At 38.1% G+C, this 16,925-nt stretch overlaps 2 protein-coding genes across 5 annotated transcripts; both read right to left on the bottom strand.

Moving 5' to 3' along the window:
- LOC140823749 (rac-like GTP-binding protein ARAC3) lies at nt 1–3,637 on the bottom strand. Of its 4 annotated transcripts, none has more exons than XM_073185236.1 (8): nt 3,475–3,637; nt 3,044–3,272; nt 2,509–2,596; nt 2,318–2,427; nt 1,949–2,012; nt 1,008–1,072; nt 847–912; nt 1–368 (listed from the first exon to the last, which is right to left on the bottom strand). In XM_073185236.1, exons 2-8 carry the CDS (start codon nt 3,140–3,142, stop codon nt 264–266), a joined length of 597 nt encoding a protein of 198 aa, XP_073041337.1. In that variant the 5' UTR covers nt 3,143–3,272; nt 3,475–3,637; the 3' UTR covers nt 1–263. The 4 variants fall into 4 exon arrangements, with proteins under 4 accessions (XP_073041337.1, XP_073041340.1, XP_073041339.1 ...); XM_073185239.1 differs by having other exon boundaries at nt 3,044–3,186; nt 3,475–3,625; XM_073185238.1 differs by having other exon boundaries at nt 3,044–3,212; nt 3,475–3,624.
- Nucleotides 3,638–5,002: 1,365 nt separating this feature from the next.
- On the bottom strand, nt 5,003–16,060 carry LOC140823748 (E3 ubiquitin-protein ligase UPL3-like). Its single transcript, XM_073185234.1, is given in 21 exon segments — nt 5,003–5,270; nt 5,563–5,747; nt 5,932–6,054; nt 6,146–6,274; nt 6,415–6,483; nt 6,569–6,649; nt 7,382–7,486; nt 7,607–7,822; nt 7,923–9,497; nt 10,142–10,237; nt 11,580–12,134; nt 12,136–12,198; nt 12,200–12,913; nt 12,915–13,002; nt 13,101–13,222; nt 13,308–13,556; nt 13,789–13,950; nt 14,020–14,190; nt 14,298–14,414; nt 14,533–14,643; nt 14,842–16,060. Coding segments are annotated over 20 exon segments (5,703 nt in total). The 5' UTR covers nt 15,733–16,060; the 3' UTR covers nt 5,003–5,270; nt 5,563–5,681.
- Between the last annotated feature and the right edge of the window lie 865 nt (nt 16,061–16,925).

The following is a 16,925-nucleotide window of genomic DNA, read 5'->3' as shown; positions in this document are numbered from 1 at the left end:
TGTTCATAATGAGACAGCTTAAGATTTATAAGGCACGCATAAGATCTTACACAACCTAAACCCACATTGCCTGCCTACTCTACTAGAGGCAGGATTTATCACACGTCCCTAACATCCGATATCATCTTTTTTAATGTGGAACAAATGTTTCAAGGGAAATGCTTAGTAAAGAGACCCACAAGTCATTTTATCCTTGGGAGATCCGATCGATGCAGCGGACAACCCGCAAGATTGTATCTCCTCAGATTGTGTCGTACCAGCAGTCACAATATGCTGCAGGCCTTTTGGCCCCTTCTCTTCTTTCTTGTCTTCTGCTTTGGTGGCATCAGAACAACCTTGATTGCTGCATCGAATACGCCCTTCACATTCTGCAAACATTTGAGAGAGACATGACGTGTAGAGCCAAATGAAGAGACATTGAATATAAGGATAAGGCAAATATTTAGAAATTCGAACGTGAAACCCGCTGTCAACTGTTACTGAGCAGGTTGCACCAAAGATCAAGGAGGGAAATGCAGAACAGAATAACGGATATTTATTTCTACTTTCAACTTGATTTTATTTGCATGATTGATTCTTGGGTTCAAGTTTTTTCTGTCTATCACATTAGATTTTTCACCTGGAATAGTTGTGTCCAAATGGTCGTCAGACTCCTCCCAAATCATAAACCGGTGCCCAAATTTCTTTTTCTTTCTAATTCTCTAGACACGCCTAACACCATGATGGAGATTATCAAAGCTGAGTCTGGCCTATATCTATGTTCAACATGGCAATACATCGCATATCCGTGCAAGCGTTTTTGCAATTAGTACAAAGGCGATGTACTTCTCTAATTAATTTCATCACCTGCTGTGTCTTTGCGCTACATTCGATGTAAGCATCAGCTCCAATCGACTTTCTCAGCTCCTCCCCCTTTGAAAGAAAATAATAACTAATAGGATTCTAGTACTTGATTATCCTCCGCATAGAGGGTGTGTGTGCCAAGATATACAAATATACTAGCGTACCTGAGCAGTCATGATGGGCACTGCTCCAGGATGATCTACAAAGAACTGTTTATCCTCTCGAAGATCTAGTCAGGGACTCAGGAAAGAATATAATCAGATAAGCTGACCTAAACAATTACTCATATGGATCACGAGGAGAGGAGAAATATAGGAAGTCACATTGTGTTCCTTATGCAGTCTTTTAATTTGAAAAACTTCACAAGATTGAGCAGAACATGCGCTAAATAAGACAAATACGGCATAATTTATATGACACCCTATTGTTATGGGATTTGCAAGTGTTAAGATCACTCAACTTCCCTAAAAATCGTCTTATTAACTGCTTAATGGGAGAAACAAGGTACTAGTGAAGAGTGAGGCAAGATGCACATTAAACTGATGATTAGTCAACAGATGGTACAGTTTTACATGATTTAGTAAATACTGTTCTATGATTGTCCCCCTTGAGAAACAACACTACCAAAGTAAAAAATCATTTCTTCACCAGAAAAGTTGCTTGCACCATTTGCACTAAAATAAAGGAGGAAAAACAAGACCAAGATTCAGGACACAGCAATTGCCTTCGTTGAAGGCTCTAAATTTTTTTTATTCTTTTGAATAATTCAGCGGGGAACGAGTTTTCACTTCTGGCTAAGAATTGACTAAGTTTTTCCTGCAAACAAAATGAGCATGGTAATTTAATGCTCCTCTGTCCCTTAACATCCCATTCGCTGCAATACATGGTCAACTTTTCGACTTTTAGTTTTTTATAACATTAGATTTTCAAATCTTTTTTGTTTGTATAAAATTTAATATTATTAAAAAGTTTTAAGATAAGTAACTACTTTTTCGAAATTAAACTTTAAAAATTGGTCAAATCGTAAGTTGACCATGCCAACCAGACATCAAATATGAGACAGACGTACTATAAAGATAAAGGAAAGGTAGAAGGAGATTCTGACCAAGCTTTGTTCCAACAAGAATTATTGGAACTCCGGGAGCATAATGCCTTAATTCAGGAATCCACTGAACATCAAACCAAAAACGTAGAAAAAACTATCAGCAACAAAAGATCTTGAAATTCTTTTCCTTCCAATAAAGTGGGTGGGTTGGGGATGGGAAATGAAATTGTAGGCTTAGGCACTTAGTACTCTAATACTCAATAACAAAGAAAAGCAGAAGAATATTTTCGAAAAACATTCCAAATTGACTCAGCTGAATATAAGTTCAGCCAAACCATTGCGGTTTTTTTTTTTTTTCGCTTTCTTTTGGAAAGGGAAAATACCAAATGAAATAGGGCATCCAGTACAGTACATCAAAGAAAGCTGGACCTTTTTGGAGATATTCTCATAACTAGCCCTGCTAATGAGTGAAAATGCAAGAATAAAGACATCAGCCCCACGGTAGCTTAATGGTCTTAATCTATTGTAATCCTCTTGGCCTGTCAATAAAGCGAGGATTAATGACTGCGATGCAAATTTTTTTTGACAAAAAAGAAAAGTAACACCTTAACAATAGTTACCTGCTGTATCCCATAATCCTAGATTCACAGTGTTCCCATCCACCACAACATTGGCGCTAAAATTGTCAAACACAGTTGGGACATAATCCTGTTTGTGCATCAAGAGAAGGGGTAAAAACACTGTATTAGAAAAGGGTACAACCTAAAGGTTAAGTCTAGAAGCATCTTCTTCCAAAGATATTTGAATCCAACAAATGTCAAAACCAACATTAGACCTATCGGTAGCACGGAAATTATTACTCGACAGTTATTCCTCAAACCAAAGAAATTCAAAATGTTTGAGGCGATCATTCCGAATTTCTATCATTATTTTCTACCATTTGCAGTGGGGGCGACTGATTAAATCCAACAGCCTTCCCCAGCAAAATGCAGAAGCACATAAAAAAGTCTTAAACATTAAAAGCATTGCAGTTGCAGAGTATCATCATCCAGACAAAAGCAAACATACTGGTTTTTACTTCCTCCAAAAGTTAAAACATATAAACAGTGAAGACAGTAAACAAAAAAGGGACGAAGCTAACAAAACCGTGAATACCGTGGGAAAGGTGTTGCTGGTATAGGAAATGAGCAAGCAAGTTTTACCCACGGCTCCATCACCAACAGTGACGCACTTTATAAATCTCGACGCACTCATCTCTTCTCAGGCGACCTCAACACTTCCTCTCCAGCTCCAAGACACTATATCTCAGCTCTAGTCAGTTGAACTTTTATAGTCGATCGTTGAATTTGCCAAAACAAAACACAAACAGACAACGAACACTCAACTGCAGAGATTAGTATCACGAAAATTAACAAACAAACAAAAAAAACTTAAAATTACAGAAAACCCTAGTCCCTAGAACTACCCCGAAATTGGGCTACGAAAATGCATATGATTCAACCACATAAAACCAAATCCAACAGCTGGACTATCAATTGTCCGTTAGATTCACAGAGATAGAGAGAGAGAGCCACAGAAACCCGAACCTGCTTGCAGAGTGAGAAAGCTTCAACTGGGGCTAGAGAGAATAAAGAGAGAGTAGATCAGTAGAATCTCATCTCTGTGAGTGAGAATACTGAAAACAGATATTTCTTCCGAGGAATTTACTCTAATTCAAAATTTGGATAATTTCCAAAAGCGTAGAGTATCAACTGCTCCAATTATGAGTATAGAGGAATTTTCAACTTAATAATTGTTAAGTAATAATATAAGAGGAATTTTTTGTAGTATTTTTTACCGTAACAATCAAGAAATCGATCCTAATATTAATATATCCGATCAAACAGACATTTGAAGTGTTATTCACAATAATTATATTTCCGACGAAGTATAATCGAAAATTTTATGCAGATCAAAAAAGTAAAATAGTAATTTAAAAATTATTTCACGCAAATGTGCATGCCCCTTCTTTCCCTTTCTTTCTATTGATATATCACGTATTTGCATATTGACTGCTTAACTAATTTTAAGGGACATACTAATGAGAGACTATATAACTCATTGTAAAACCGTTGATAAAAATAAAAAAATAAAAATAAATTATGTGTATCATACACTCACATGTTCGTTTAGTTGTTTGAGAGTCTAAAATCTCTTAAAATAAAATATATGAAAAAATAAGGTTTAATTTGCGTCGATTGACCATTAATTTATTTCAATGATTGATTGTTATTCTTTCTAATCAAAATCAATGGGTTTTTTCATTTAAACAATATAAAAACCGATTATATTCATCAAAATATAATGAAAACCAAAAAGTTGTAATAAAACCAAACAACCGGGGTTGAAATCAATAAGTGGTAATGCCGACTGGAGGAGTCAAGGTTTTAAACCCTTGTGTTACAATTTTTATTTTTTAAAAAAAGAACTATTTGACATTTTGGTATTTATATTTTATTTTTTGTACTATTTAATAAAAAAAAACCCCTAATAACCTAACACAATAATTTATATCACTTCGTCGTCACATAGTATAAAATAATAATGTAACGTATATATTAGGTACTAAATCGGAGGAGAGTTAAGTGGATGGTTGTTTTCATGATAACTAACCAAACCTAAGCTCACCAATAAATCCCCCTTTAGATTTTTATATTTTTGCAGATACATATTATTTTCCGATGGGAGGCTTCTGTTTGAGTTTATACTTGCAAATATATATATATCTATAATAAAGGAAAGCAGCTTTCCCATTGAGATACTTACGTAGAAATTGCCAAAAAGCTAGCTTATCCAATCCAAGTTAAATGGGACGCTCCCATACAAGGACACTGAAAAGCTTTGATCTTCGATAAATTAATAAAGGAGTTGGTTATAGAAAGTAGCTAGTGTTACTTTGAATACTCTTACAAAAAAATTGAAATACAATGAAACACCAACATGCATCTGCACACATATGCATGCTGCTACTGACATTTTTCACTTGGAAAACAAACCGATTCTTGAAAGTCTACCGCTTACCTGAATTTGGCAGGTCACACTTATATACTGGATAAACTGATTATGCACCTCAAATTGGCCGAAAGTAACAAGTATTCATGAAAAAATAGGATGAATTGCTCGCTGTCGAAAATCATCATTATCATAAGGTAAGTCGAGTATTAGAATACCAGTTAATATTATTATGAAACAATAATCATAAAATTAACCAACAAAGATACGCACAAGGGGAAAAACGTTTGATTATTGCAGGAAAAAAATCCTAAATTATTCACAAGCCCGCACCACCGTCAAAATATCATCACGCGACCACGTCAGGCACAAATATCAACATCACATCAACCTGAAAAGGACTTCGGGATTCAGTTTACATGATCAGATAATCAAACCCATCTATATCAGGAATTTGTATCGAAGCTCATGAGTAAGAAGAGACATCTATCATTGAATGCACATAAATACATTTGCAAAGATAAAGAACAGAGAATTGAAAGTGAAATACGGAAGAATTAAAGAACAGTCAACAGTGTGTATAGAAAAGAAGAAATCAACCAATGAAAAACGTAGAACATAGAAGAAAACGGAAGTCGAAAGTGGTCTCTACTTCAGCTTTATGGTATGTTCGTATGACTAACCTCAACAATGCCTCAGGTAGACAGGGCCCTCTCATCAAACGTCAGCTGCCACTTCTAGCCAATCAACTTTTCATCACCCTAAAAGAACATCTGAAAAATCCAGCTGGTCGAATGCAGACTCATGACAGATCAAAAGATCCTTGTCCTTCGGTGATGGCATAGACAATTTTCTGGTACATAATTTCCTAGTAACAAAAAAGGATGAAAAAACAGTTTGAAACATGTGACATTCACCGAAAGTTGCAATACACCCACACGAAGCATCGACACTAGTGTTAGGAATCTCCTGGCATTAGTACACCACTCTTTGAACTATTTATATACCCAAAGTACCGAGGGAGACAAGTAAATCGTCACCAAAACCCATACCTTGGTAGAGTATGGAGGAAGCTTTAAATAGTTCGCACATGTCATCACGCTTGGTAGGTCATCATCAGCAGTTTCTGATGGACCAGGACCATTGTGTGCCATGTTGCCCATGCTTGAAGAATGCTGTTCCAATTACCAGTGTGTCAAGATACACATCATTAATGTTGGTAAAGATGAGACTCACATACAGATTAACAAAATCTTTCTCAAATACCTTTCTGACTATAGTCAATTTTGGATTGAGGGCAGCCAAACCACCTGGTGGGAGACGAGGAGCACCAGTTACAAATTGACAGAAGGCCCGTTGCTGTTCTGGGTTAAATTGCCCCATGATTTCAAGAAGCTGATGCATGATGACCAGGCACAATATTAATAAAAAAAATTTAAAATTGACGTACAACTTAAGAAATGTGAGAAATTATTATTTTTCCTCTATTTAATATATTTCTTTGCATGGAAACATAAAATTAAAAGTTTCCATACATTTACAACTGCAGGACTCTTAGCTGTATAACCATGATCAAATTTGATGTGATCTGCAAGTGCATCCGCCTGCATTAAAAAAAATGATTAACCAGACTACCAGAGATGTGCAGAAGTGCAAGTCCTACTTGATTAACTCCAGAAAATATATCACCTTCCACAGCTCTCTACGGCCGCAGAGCAGATAATCCACCTCATTTGCAGAAAAGATTTGAAGAGTTGAGATGTCAAACACCTAGCCATAAGTTCATAGTGATAATTTCATGTCATTTATGTGATGATAAATGATGTTGAAATTCAACGAGTTAACTTAGACGACTCCACCATCCAAATTAAAACATCCTCTGCTTATTAAACAAGAGTACAGTAAATTATATTTGGCCTGGCCATCTGGGAATGCCAAAACTACATCCATATTTTGGCGTTTGTACTATCTCCCTCACCCCCACCCCCACCCCCCTTTCTCTCTTCCCCAACAGCAATCAAACTCATTATCCTTCTATTACACTGTTTCCCAGAAATACATTTTTTTCGTCAAGTTCAACCACACTTCACGACTATCTGCTAAAATCAGTGTCTTTGAAATCTCTAAACCACCTTAAACAGATTACTTTGGGAGGTCAGTTGCCTCAATATATTGGTTTTTTCTGTCTAGTATCAATTAGCCTCTTCTCTCTCCCATCCCTAATGGCTATCACACTCATCATCGTTCTATATTTTTTCTCTTTGCTGATTAATTTATTTTCAAACTTCAAGAATATTAACAAGGATAATCTCTCTCAACTGCTCGTTAATTTTTAAATAACTTTCTTCAAAGTTTCTAAGATACTTATCACCGTCACTTGCTATCATACATTTAATAAAAAACAATAACCAGAAATACCAGTTTATCCACTTCTGCATAAACAAAAAGAACATTTCGAAACCAACACGATTTTGGCAATTAAGATCAAATAGAGCAGAGCACCTGATTAAAGCCAGATCTAAATGCTTCCATTTGGCGCATGATTCCAGTCCCTACCATAGCGTCTACCACAAGGGAAATATATTCCCCCAAACTATTCATTTCCACCTGCAATTTCAGGACAAATGGCAAATGGTTAAAACAGTACCACAAGTATTACGATGTAGGGTAAACGAGTAAGGAAAGCTTTTGACAAAGGGATAGAGAGCTATGCCGTATTGTGCTCACATTTTCATCGCCTGGTTTTAGTACATAATCCGGATAGCCTGGAAGGGAGAAATCTAAACAGAGGTCTTCTATAGAAGCTCCACGGAAGCGTAACTCCTGTTGATTAGAGCTTCCAATGGATTCCAAATATTGTTTCTGGCATACAAGGGCTTGCAATTCTTGTAAAGTAGTCCCAAGCTCAGTGTCAAAAGAAATTATATCATGTAAATCCAGCTCCTGTTGAAGGTGAAAAGATGATGTCATTTTCTAAATCAATTGACACATAAACTTGGTTCATTGTCATTTGAGCAACTATCTCACAGTGTAACAAACTTACTTGACCAAGTAAAAGCTTATAAAAGGCAGTAGAAAGCGGCAGATCCAAAAGCCTCCCATCTTGAAGAGCTTTGGCCATAACTCTTCCAAGTAAACGAAAATAATCGACGACTTTAGAAAACTGGCTACCCTCGGAAGTATCAACATTGGGGGGCCAAGGTCGTGGAAACAACCCAAGAGGCACATGCACAGAATCTTCACCGTCACCAACCGTATGCATAGACAGCTCATGAGGTTTCATATCCGATTGACCACCTACATCAATTTCCATCGAGGGTCTACCCAACATCAAACTTGACCTCCACATTCCTAATCCAACTTTCTGAAGTTCGTGGCTCAAAAGAGTGTAAAACTCTAGTGTGGGCCCCAATCCAGTGCCAACCTCGCCAAAATATTCAACCTCGAGCACAGCTTTTTGACTAGAATACATCTCCATAACTTTTGCTGCAGAATCTAATATCCGATTCCGGGAAACACGAACTTTCTGGCGCTGTAATCTCCCAACTCTCACCTCCCTTTCATTTGAGGATCCATGACCATCAACACCTTGCTGCTGCTGTAGGCGATATAGTGCACGGGACAGTCCAAACGCTGTTGAATAGAAGTACTGGCGTCGAGTCTCGAAAGGAAACAAAAATGGGCAAGCTTTTGTCAGCTGATAGCACCATGAAGGAAGAGACCCACTGCAAAGAGCAAGTGCATCCTGAATCTGTCGAGCCAGTTTTGGAGTAAGCTTGCTATTTATATATTCCTCTGGAGGAGCTTTGACCCCAGCGAAACTAAGTTCATCCAGATTTGGAACTTTCCCATCAGAGAAACTGTCTATCACAGCTTGAACTCGCAATTTAGGTGCAAGCTGGTTCAATCCCTCTAGTACACGTAATAGTGCTAATATACTATAGGTGGGATTACTTCTTTCCAGGTCACAAGGAAGTTCCCCTTGCAGGATGCTATCTAGCAGTGAGAAACGATGTGAGGATGCATCAGATCCAGAATTACTTGATGTGCTAGCTTTTGCAGAACTGGATTGAACGGTCGAGGTCACAGCAGCAACTGAAGGTTTCTCAGCTTGATTACTTGGCTTTTGATACATTATAGTGTAAATATCAGTCCAAAGTCTGCTTCCATCACTAGATAAAAGATCTGTTCCAGTGAACGTATCCTCATCATCCCCACTTGAAACAAGCTGGCGTTGAATTGCCTGATAAATAGTCAAGTTTCTATTCAGCTGCTTCCCTCCCGCAGTAAATGTAAGTCTAGGAGGATCATCAATTCCAGAGAGTGGACGACCATGCCGATCTCTAACTCCTCTTACACCTCTATAATTTCCAGATGCAAAGCCAGCCATAGCAGCAGCAGCAAAGGACATTGCACCTCTTGAACCTAATGAACTCCCACGCCTGAACTCAACAGAATCAGATCCTTTCACTGATGTGCCTTGGCTGCTAGAACTACATGTTGGATTGTTCTGAACATCATTTGATGCAGGGGCAGGAATGTCTTCCGAAGAATCACCCAATTTAACATCATGTACTTTGTCTGGCATGCAAATGGGAAGATTATCATCTCTCAATACCTGTCAAAGAAGATATCAACAATCGAATTTATCAAGCAATCCTTCAAGACAAAGAAATCTTTTTATAGGAAACAAAATTTATTTAATAATAGAAATGTAGAGTTGAAGGATATCATTCTATCATTTGTTGAAACAAGAAAAATTCGATATGATTAATTTGAGGATCGTAAAACAATGTTTCATCATTCACAACACTAATTGGACATCATGTTAGTTACATCAAAGATATATCCTATTTGTTTGGCTAAGAATCAGGAACATAGCACAGGAAAACTCAAAATGTGGGCTATCTTCCTCCCAATGTTCTTATTACTATTCAATGTAGATCAAATACTGGGTAGACGAATAACATTTCAGTAGATTTTTTAATGAACGCAGAAAACAGCTTTAGCTGAACCAAAAGAAACTGAAGCCAAGATCTATATCACATGGCCATCTCCACCCATCCCCGAGCCCCGCCCTAATACACCTCTTACAATTATAACATGTTTTGCTGAAATAACTGATGACTATAGATAATATAGCCCCCCCAACATACTGTATCAAACCAGCGCACTGGGCCTATTTAAAGTGGAACACAATTTTCCGCCTGTATGAAACTGACAACAGGCACATAAAATTGGTTAATAGTTCCAGAAGCATACATCATCATTGTCATCATCGTCATCATCTGATACATCATCATCTTCAATCACCGAAGTTTCGTCAATTTCGAAGGGTGACATATCCAATTCATCATCCTGCGATGCAGACAACTAAAATATGTATTCAAATAGATCATAAAAAAGATATTGTCAAGCTACAACAGGAGAAAAAAAATCACATAAGAAAAACTGTCAACGGTTTCGTCCCAAATCATGAATTAAAAAATGAAAAAAAAATATTCGACTCATCAAATTGGCTGAGTAAGTCAAAGTTCGTCTCATCTGCATTTATACTTCCTAAGTCCAATATGAGCTTAGGGGATGAGGAAAATCTAAAAAACAGAACGACAGCAGGGTAAAGACTTCGAGCCATAAACACTATCAGTGGTGTTTGGTTGGGTTCTTGACTCATCTCAAGAGCATCTCGAGAGCATCTCAAGAGCCCAAGCACGTGAATGGAAAAAGCTCGATCAAATTTTCTTGCCAATTTTTTTACAGCAAACATTGTTTCACATTTCAAACAAAATATTCAAAACATAAAGACTGTAATCATCCGTTCTTCTCTACTTTTTCCAACCAATCATTATACATACACCCTTTTCATATAACAATCACACTACACCTCTATCTGCTGCATATACATCGACTTTCAAAAATTAATACCCAAACTCTTCTTAGAATTTGAGAGGAGTTGCCTATCCAAATACAAGTTACATGTTTTTTTGGCAGCTATTTTCCAAAAAAAAGTATGCTAAAGGTGAAACATAGGTATAAAAAGTTATCCAGCAAAAAAACTTTATCAACCAATTAATCTCCAATTAATTAGCCGTCGTTCACATTCATGCTTCATAAGGTTGCAGCAGCAGTAAATTTCATAAAGTGTGCATGCTGGGTCAACGGTAGTTATTGACATTTGTTTTTGGTAATAGATGAACATTACCATACTCCAATTCTTTTACCCATTAACAACTTAGAAGATTTCACAATTTCTCGCCTTTACATGAGGTTTAAAAAAGGAGAACAGGAATCTCATTTCGGAAACACCTTCCATTTCAAGAGAAGGGTTACAAAACAAGATTCCTTTGTGTGTAAACCATGCTAAACTTGCATATATATGATAAGAATACAGGTGTGAATAAAGGCTACTCAAACTGGCATTGCAATGCAGCAGAGTGCGCAGAAGAGCCAATCTTCTCTCTTTCAGGAAGAGTAACACCAACGACTGGAGAGTTAACTATAAATGGGTTTCGCTGCCTCCGAAATAACCACAAAAAATGTAGACATTAAGTTTAATTATTTGATAATTCCAAATAAACAAGAAAAATATTTCAATACAAGCACATGATAGTGCAAGAACGATGCAAATACTATGCATGTCAAGAGATTTGAAATCTAAATGAAACCAGTCCATAGTAATTCTTAAAACTCAAAAACAAACCTCAGAACTTGTGTCCGCATCCAATGGCTTCATTTGATTATCTTTGTCTAGAGCAGCTCTTCTACGAGTTGCATTCCTGGTTTGGGGTCCCCTCCCCTCTTCTGGGCCTGGTTTCAAGACTGCCTTGCCCTTTGCTTTTAATGAGATGGAACTTTTTTCTTGTGGGGACTCTTTTTTTGAAGCATCACCTATATTAAGAGATGACCTGGATCGTGTCGAATGTCGTCGAACAGCAGAAGCCGGAGTAAAAGTAGATGGTGAAGAAACACCAGCACCTGCGGGAGTGGTCCCAGATTCCGCATTCCCATCAGACTCTGAAGACTTCAAACCTGATTCACTTCGTTGAATTCTGGGCCACAGGAAGTCTTCGATAGTAGCCAAACTTGCTAATGGATCAATCAGTACAACATTTGAAGAGTAATCACGGAGAGATTTCTCCCCTGGGGCTCTGCAAAGACGCAACTTGAATGGTTGAGACAATGCACTTAACCCAGAAGAAAGGCGAGCATTTCCCCCAGATGACCGAGAAGTGTGGCTAAGAACAACGGGGAATCGCTTCCACTGATGAAAGAGCATTTTGAAGTTTTTGAACCAAAACACTCATCGGGACTACATTTCCTTTCATCAACACTACGAGGAAGCGCAACAGAAACAAAAGACTTATATCTTCTGATAGCTTGTTGCCGGAGCTTAGGCAGATTAGCTTCAGAAATTCTCTCCTTGGAGAAATACCCACAAGTAAAGTAGTTGAGCAAAGATGCAACAACTCCACTACCAATGAACTCAAAAGTTGATACACCGTCTCCTCTGCTCAGCTCCTGCAGCATCTCAGTTATAACATTAACCAGGTGTTCCTCTTTACTGATAGAACTGTCGGAAAGTCGAGCACCTTGAGCTTTCGATTTTCCCTTCAATTTAGTTTTCTGATCATCAATCCCCACATTCAACTTCACGCAAAGATTCTTGAGGCGGAGAAGATCATCCGTAAATCCAATTTCATGGGAATTTGGATCTGAAGGAAAATATTTTTCTTTGAAAGTTTTTGCATATGCACTAACAGTAGCCTGAAGAGGTTTATTGACAGTTGAGATTTCAACCGAATTTGATGGTGAAATTAAATTTGGAGTCGAGTTTATAGAATCATCCACGACATTTACATCTGTGCCATTACCACCTCGTCGTCTATTTCGCCTAGAACGGGTTGATGATCCAGTAATAGAATCATTATCCTTCTCATTGGTGGACAGCTGTGAAGTGCCAGTAGATCCCGACAGTATCAACATGTCCACAGCATGAACAACGCCTTCCCTTACAAACATCTTAGAGAAAACAGGTAGGAAGCTTTTCCATTAAAATCTCTGCTATCTGAAGAGCCGGGACTAAAACATGAGGATCTTTCCAAGCTAAGACCCCTGCTAAGAAACTAAACAACCAAAATAACCAAATGAGTATGTTTCGACAGCTGTCTGGTTAAGATCTATTCATATCCTGCAGGGAGAAGTGGAGGAACTCGATGTATACCTTGATATGTTTGTAACATTTATCAAAGATTGGATCATTTCTGCTGTGCTGAAGAACATCAGTTTTCCAATGACTGAGAGACACTGATGGCGAACAAGAGCATTCACACTGGAACCATATATCTGCATGCCAAACCATGTTTTAACAAACATTATAGAACTGCAAAGGAAGTAGAAAATATCGACGCAGAAATATTTTCATAACTACCTGGATAACAACAGGAAGAAGATCCATTCCAAATTGTTGCAGAAGTTCGGGTTGCTCGTTCAATAGTTTCTCACGTGTTGAAACCTCTTGTATATTCCCATTTGAATCTTCTTGTTTTCCAGAAGTGCCTGAACGATCGCTCTTAGGAAAAGAACCTTTGACAAAAAGATTACTGTTGACTGGAAGAGATATAGTCCCGTGAGGAAGTGGCGGAAGAAGCTCATTTGCGAGGTTCACGACCTCAAATATCTGATGACATAGAAAAATACATAGGTTCGGATCTGGAGAATCAACACTGAAACTATAGGAACTTGTTTCATTTCTAATAAAATGAATGTGAGGATTACAGTAAAATCATACAAAGGCGACAGTATCACCAGTTTCGTTGACTAATATGAGGTAAGTACAATTTTAAAAAAAAACGAAGGCAAGGAAATCTAGAGAAACATGGATAAGAGCAAAAGCCAAGTATGGTTCATACCTGCTCTGGTGGTCTACTTAAGGCAGGTGAAACAGACATGCTTGAAACAAGACCAGACCCCGACAGAATATCTTTAAGAATTCCACTAATTCCAAGGAGGAGTAGGGATTTTGAACCTAAAGGAGAACCATTTGCACATATTGAAAGAAGCCGAATCAATCCCTGCATACTGGAAAGGTCATTATCCGGCACCAATACAAATTAACCATCAAAACAAGTAATTGAACTCACTGTGTATGTAGTACTGCTGAGGGAAACCTGGGCACCACCAGAAATGCTGGATGAAATGAGTGCTGCAGCTTGTGTGACTAGTCCATGATTGCAAAGTGCATCGAGTTTTTCTGATGATGAAGCAAATGCTTCAGCAATCCGTGTCAAGCATATAGATGCGTGTTCTAAAACCTAAAACCAAAAGAAGACCATGGCAATATGAAGTTATCAGGGAGTGAGGAACCTTTAAGCTAATAAAGCTAAAATTCTCATCAAAATAAGCAGATGCACCATATCACCTTTGCATCATGATACTGTAGAAGATTAGTCAATAATGGAACAGCTTCCATGACAAAATCAGCTGCATCTGAAGGCAGTTTCTTGCACATGTTTGCGGCAGTAGCTAAGGCGACCCTCTGACAGAAATAAAGGAAGAGTACATTCATTACAAGCAGAATCAAGTTAAGTATTGAAATGGCTAAAAGACGACAAAATATTCAGCAACAAAGCCAAAAAAGAATCTGCTTATATGACCTGAACACCAGTGGAGAAAAATTCATGATACGAAAGCACGGCCATAAGTGCACCAGCACGCAAGCAGGCAGTTGGGTGCTCCTGCGATATCTTCTTCAAAGCTTGCAGCGACTGTTCAAACAATGCAAGTATCAAGACTACAATTTATCAAGTAAGCATACTGATGTTTCCACATAGGAGCTGGAGGTCTAAACAGAGAGACGAGAATAAAAATTCATCAAAACAGGTATGAGAATTTCAATAACATGTAACTTCCAAAAGAATTTCCACACCCATGTGATTTCGCTAATCATAATCAAAGCTGTTCACCTGTTCAGCCAAGTCCATGTACTCGATAGTAAGCAGCCTAGCAACAAGGCAAGAAACGGCGCCATAATGGACCACTGCAGCACAAGAGGACGGTAGCACATCGACCAAATGTGTCAATGCCCTCGCTGCCAGAAGCATGATATCAGGATTACTCTCGTGATTAAGCAATCCCACGAGCACAGGAACAAAAGAATCAACTGAGAAAGAACTCAAAGATTCCTCAGTCCCAATGGAAAGCATATCACAAAGCTGTGTTAATGCCTCCACTTGCTTTCCCTCCTCACCATCGGCCCTCAACCCAGACAAAATCTTCTTCAGCCGCCCATTTTGATGGGAAGCCGAACTTCCACCAATAGCAGAACTCGGGAGCAAATCATCCAATCCAGCACCCAGCTTTCTCAACAGCCCTTGAAGGGCGCTACTCGCAGAAGTCAAATTCTGGTGCAAAATCCCAACTCCGCCCTCGCTGTCATTTTCATCTTCCTCCACTCCCTCGTGGAAGTCAACGTTTAGCCCTATGCTCCTTTCTCTGTCCGAATCTCTATCCCTGAGCCTGATTTCAGGCTCTTTCTCTTTACCTTTGTCAGAGCTGCTATTGTCATTGTTCTCCCAATTTTGATAACTGCCAAGGTTTTTGCGTCGGCGGCTGCGGGTACTGGAGGCAGATGCCAAGGAAGGTTCTGGGGTGGTGTCCATAGAAGATAGACGAGCTGCAGTTCGCGAACGAGTCGAAATCGATGAAGCAGTGGTGGTGGCGTTGCTAACAGTTGCGGCGGTGGAGGTGGGGATGGTACGAGCACGTTTGGTGGCGCGTGTAGTGGGTCCAGATGTAGAACGAGAAGGCGCTGCTGAGGTAGATGCCTCCGCCCGCTTGCGGCTCCGAGTTTCCATACAAGGGCCCTTCAACACCTAGGAATCAACTCGCCGATCATTCGGCGATCGAACTTTCTGCCGATCCCGGAATTCGTATCATCTCACTCTTGCAATAACCCAAAAAGCCCTAATTCCTCGAAGCTGAAAACAAAAACCGAATCTTTATAAATTGTGTAAGGCAAAACACAATAGAACCTCAATTCGAAAACATCGCCCCAAACTTATATCAATTTGCGATCGAACCCTGCGAGAGTTGCGAAGATATAAACAATCAAACAGGAAATTGGAAAGTGCGAGCGAATGTGTGAGAACCGAGGGATTGGGAGAGGAGGGAGGAATTTTGTAGACCTATATATACATGTATATTTTTTATTATAATAAAAACAAATGGATACCTGATTTTTTTGGTGATTTTCGTATAGTACGTGCTATTTAACATAAAATTAAACATCATACATTTAATATTTATTATATTATATTATTATTATATGGAATTATATAGATTTGATGTTATATAATATTATATGCCAAAAAAAGTTGGTACGAAGTGCATCTAAGAAATAATAATCATAGGATAATTTAATATTTGTTAACTAAAATAATGAATATCTTTTTTATTATTGATTTTTTCACAATTTCTTGAAAAAAAATCACGAACTATATTTGGAATGACAATAATGATTCTGGAAAAGAAGAAAATCTATCGTTTATAATTTCCAATTTTGTTCTTTCATTAATAAAAAAATATCTCACTTTTTCGCTTAAAACAAAATTAAATTGTTATATATTTATTTTTATCTTTATCTTCGCCGATGCTTTTAGTTTTTAAAGTTTCTCTATAATGACAGCTCTCCTTTGACATTAAAAAAAATCATATTAGAATTCGACAAGCATATTTATTTTGATGGATAATTTACATCCATAAGGAATATATCGTGTCTCGTGCAAGACACTTAAATACACCTCGAGGTGCTATGGAGGAATCTGAGCGACATTTTTTAACGGATAATAGAAATACATAGATAATCTATTCGTTCAGGAGAATCAATGCTCTAGACCGCGTAGAGCTAACCTAAGACATGCGACTTTTCTTTTTCGGTCATATTAGATTAGGTGCACTTACATAGTTGATTTGGCTTCATCTCATACATTTTTTTTATCTTACTCTCTTTGTGCTCTCATGTCAAGCTATGTGTATTAAGCAATATGCA

This window comes from Primulina eburnea, chromosome 2 (assembly GCF_022965805.1).
Source record: "Primulina eburnea isolate SZY01 chromosome 2, ASM2296580v1, whole genome shotgun sequence".
Classification (NCBI taxonomy): Eukaryota; Viridiplantae; Streptophyta; class Magnoliopsida; order Lamiales; family Gesneriaceae; genus Primulina; species Primulina eburnea.
This window is presented reverse-complemented; position numbering and strand designations above follow the sequence as displayed.

What these genes read in the sequence shown, in the direction of transcription:
- LOC140823749 (XM_073185236.1), bottom strand. Translation starts at nt 3,142, where the DNA reads ATGAGTGCGTCGAGATTTATAAAGTGCGTCACTGTTGGTGATGGAGCC. An exon ending in TCTTGTTGGAACAAAGCTTG is followed by an intron (nt 1,073 to 1,948) that starts GTCAGAATCTCC and finishes GTCCCTGACTAG; the next exon opens with ATCTTCGAGAGGATAAACAG. An exon ending in GTAGCGCAAAGACACAGCAG is followed by an intron (nt 369 to 846) that starts GTGATGAAATTA and finishes AAATGTTTGCAG; the next exon opens with AATGTGAAGGGCGTATTCGA.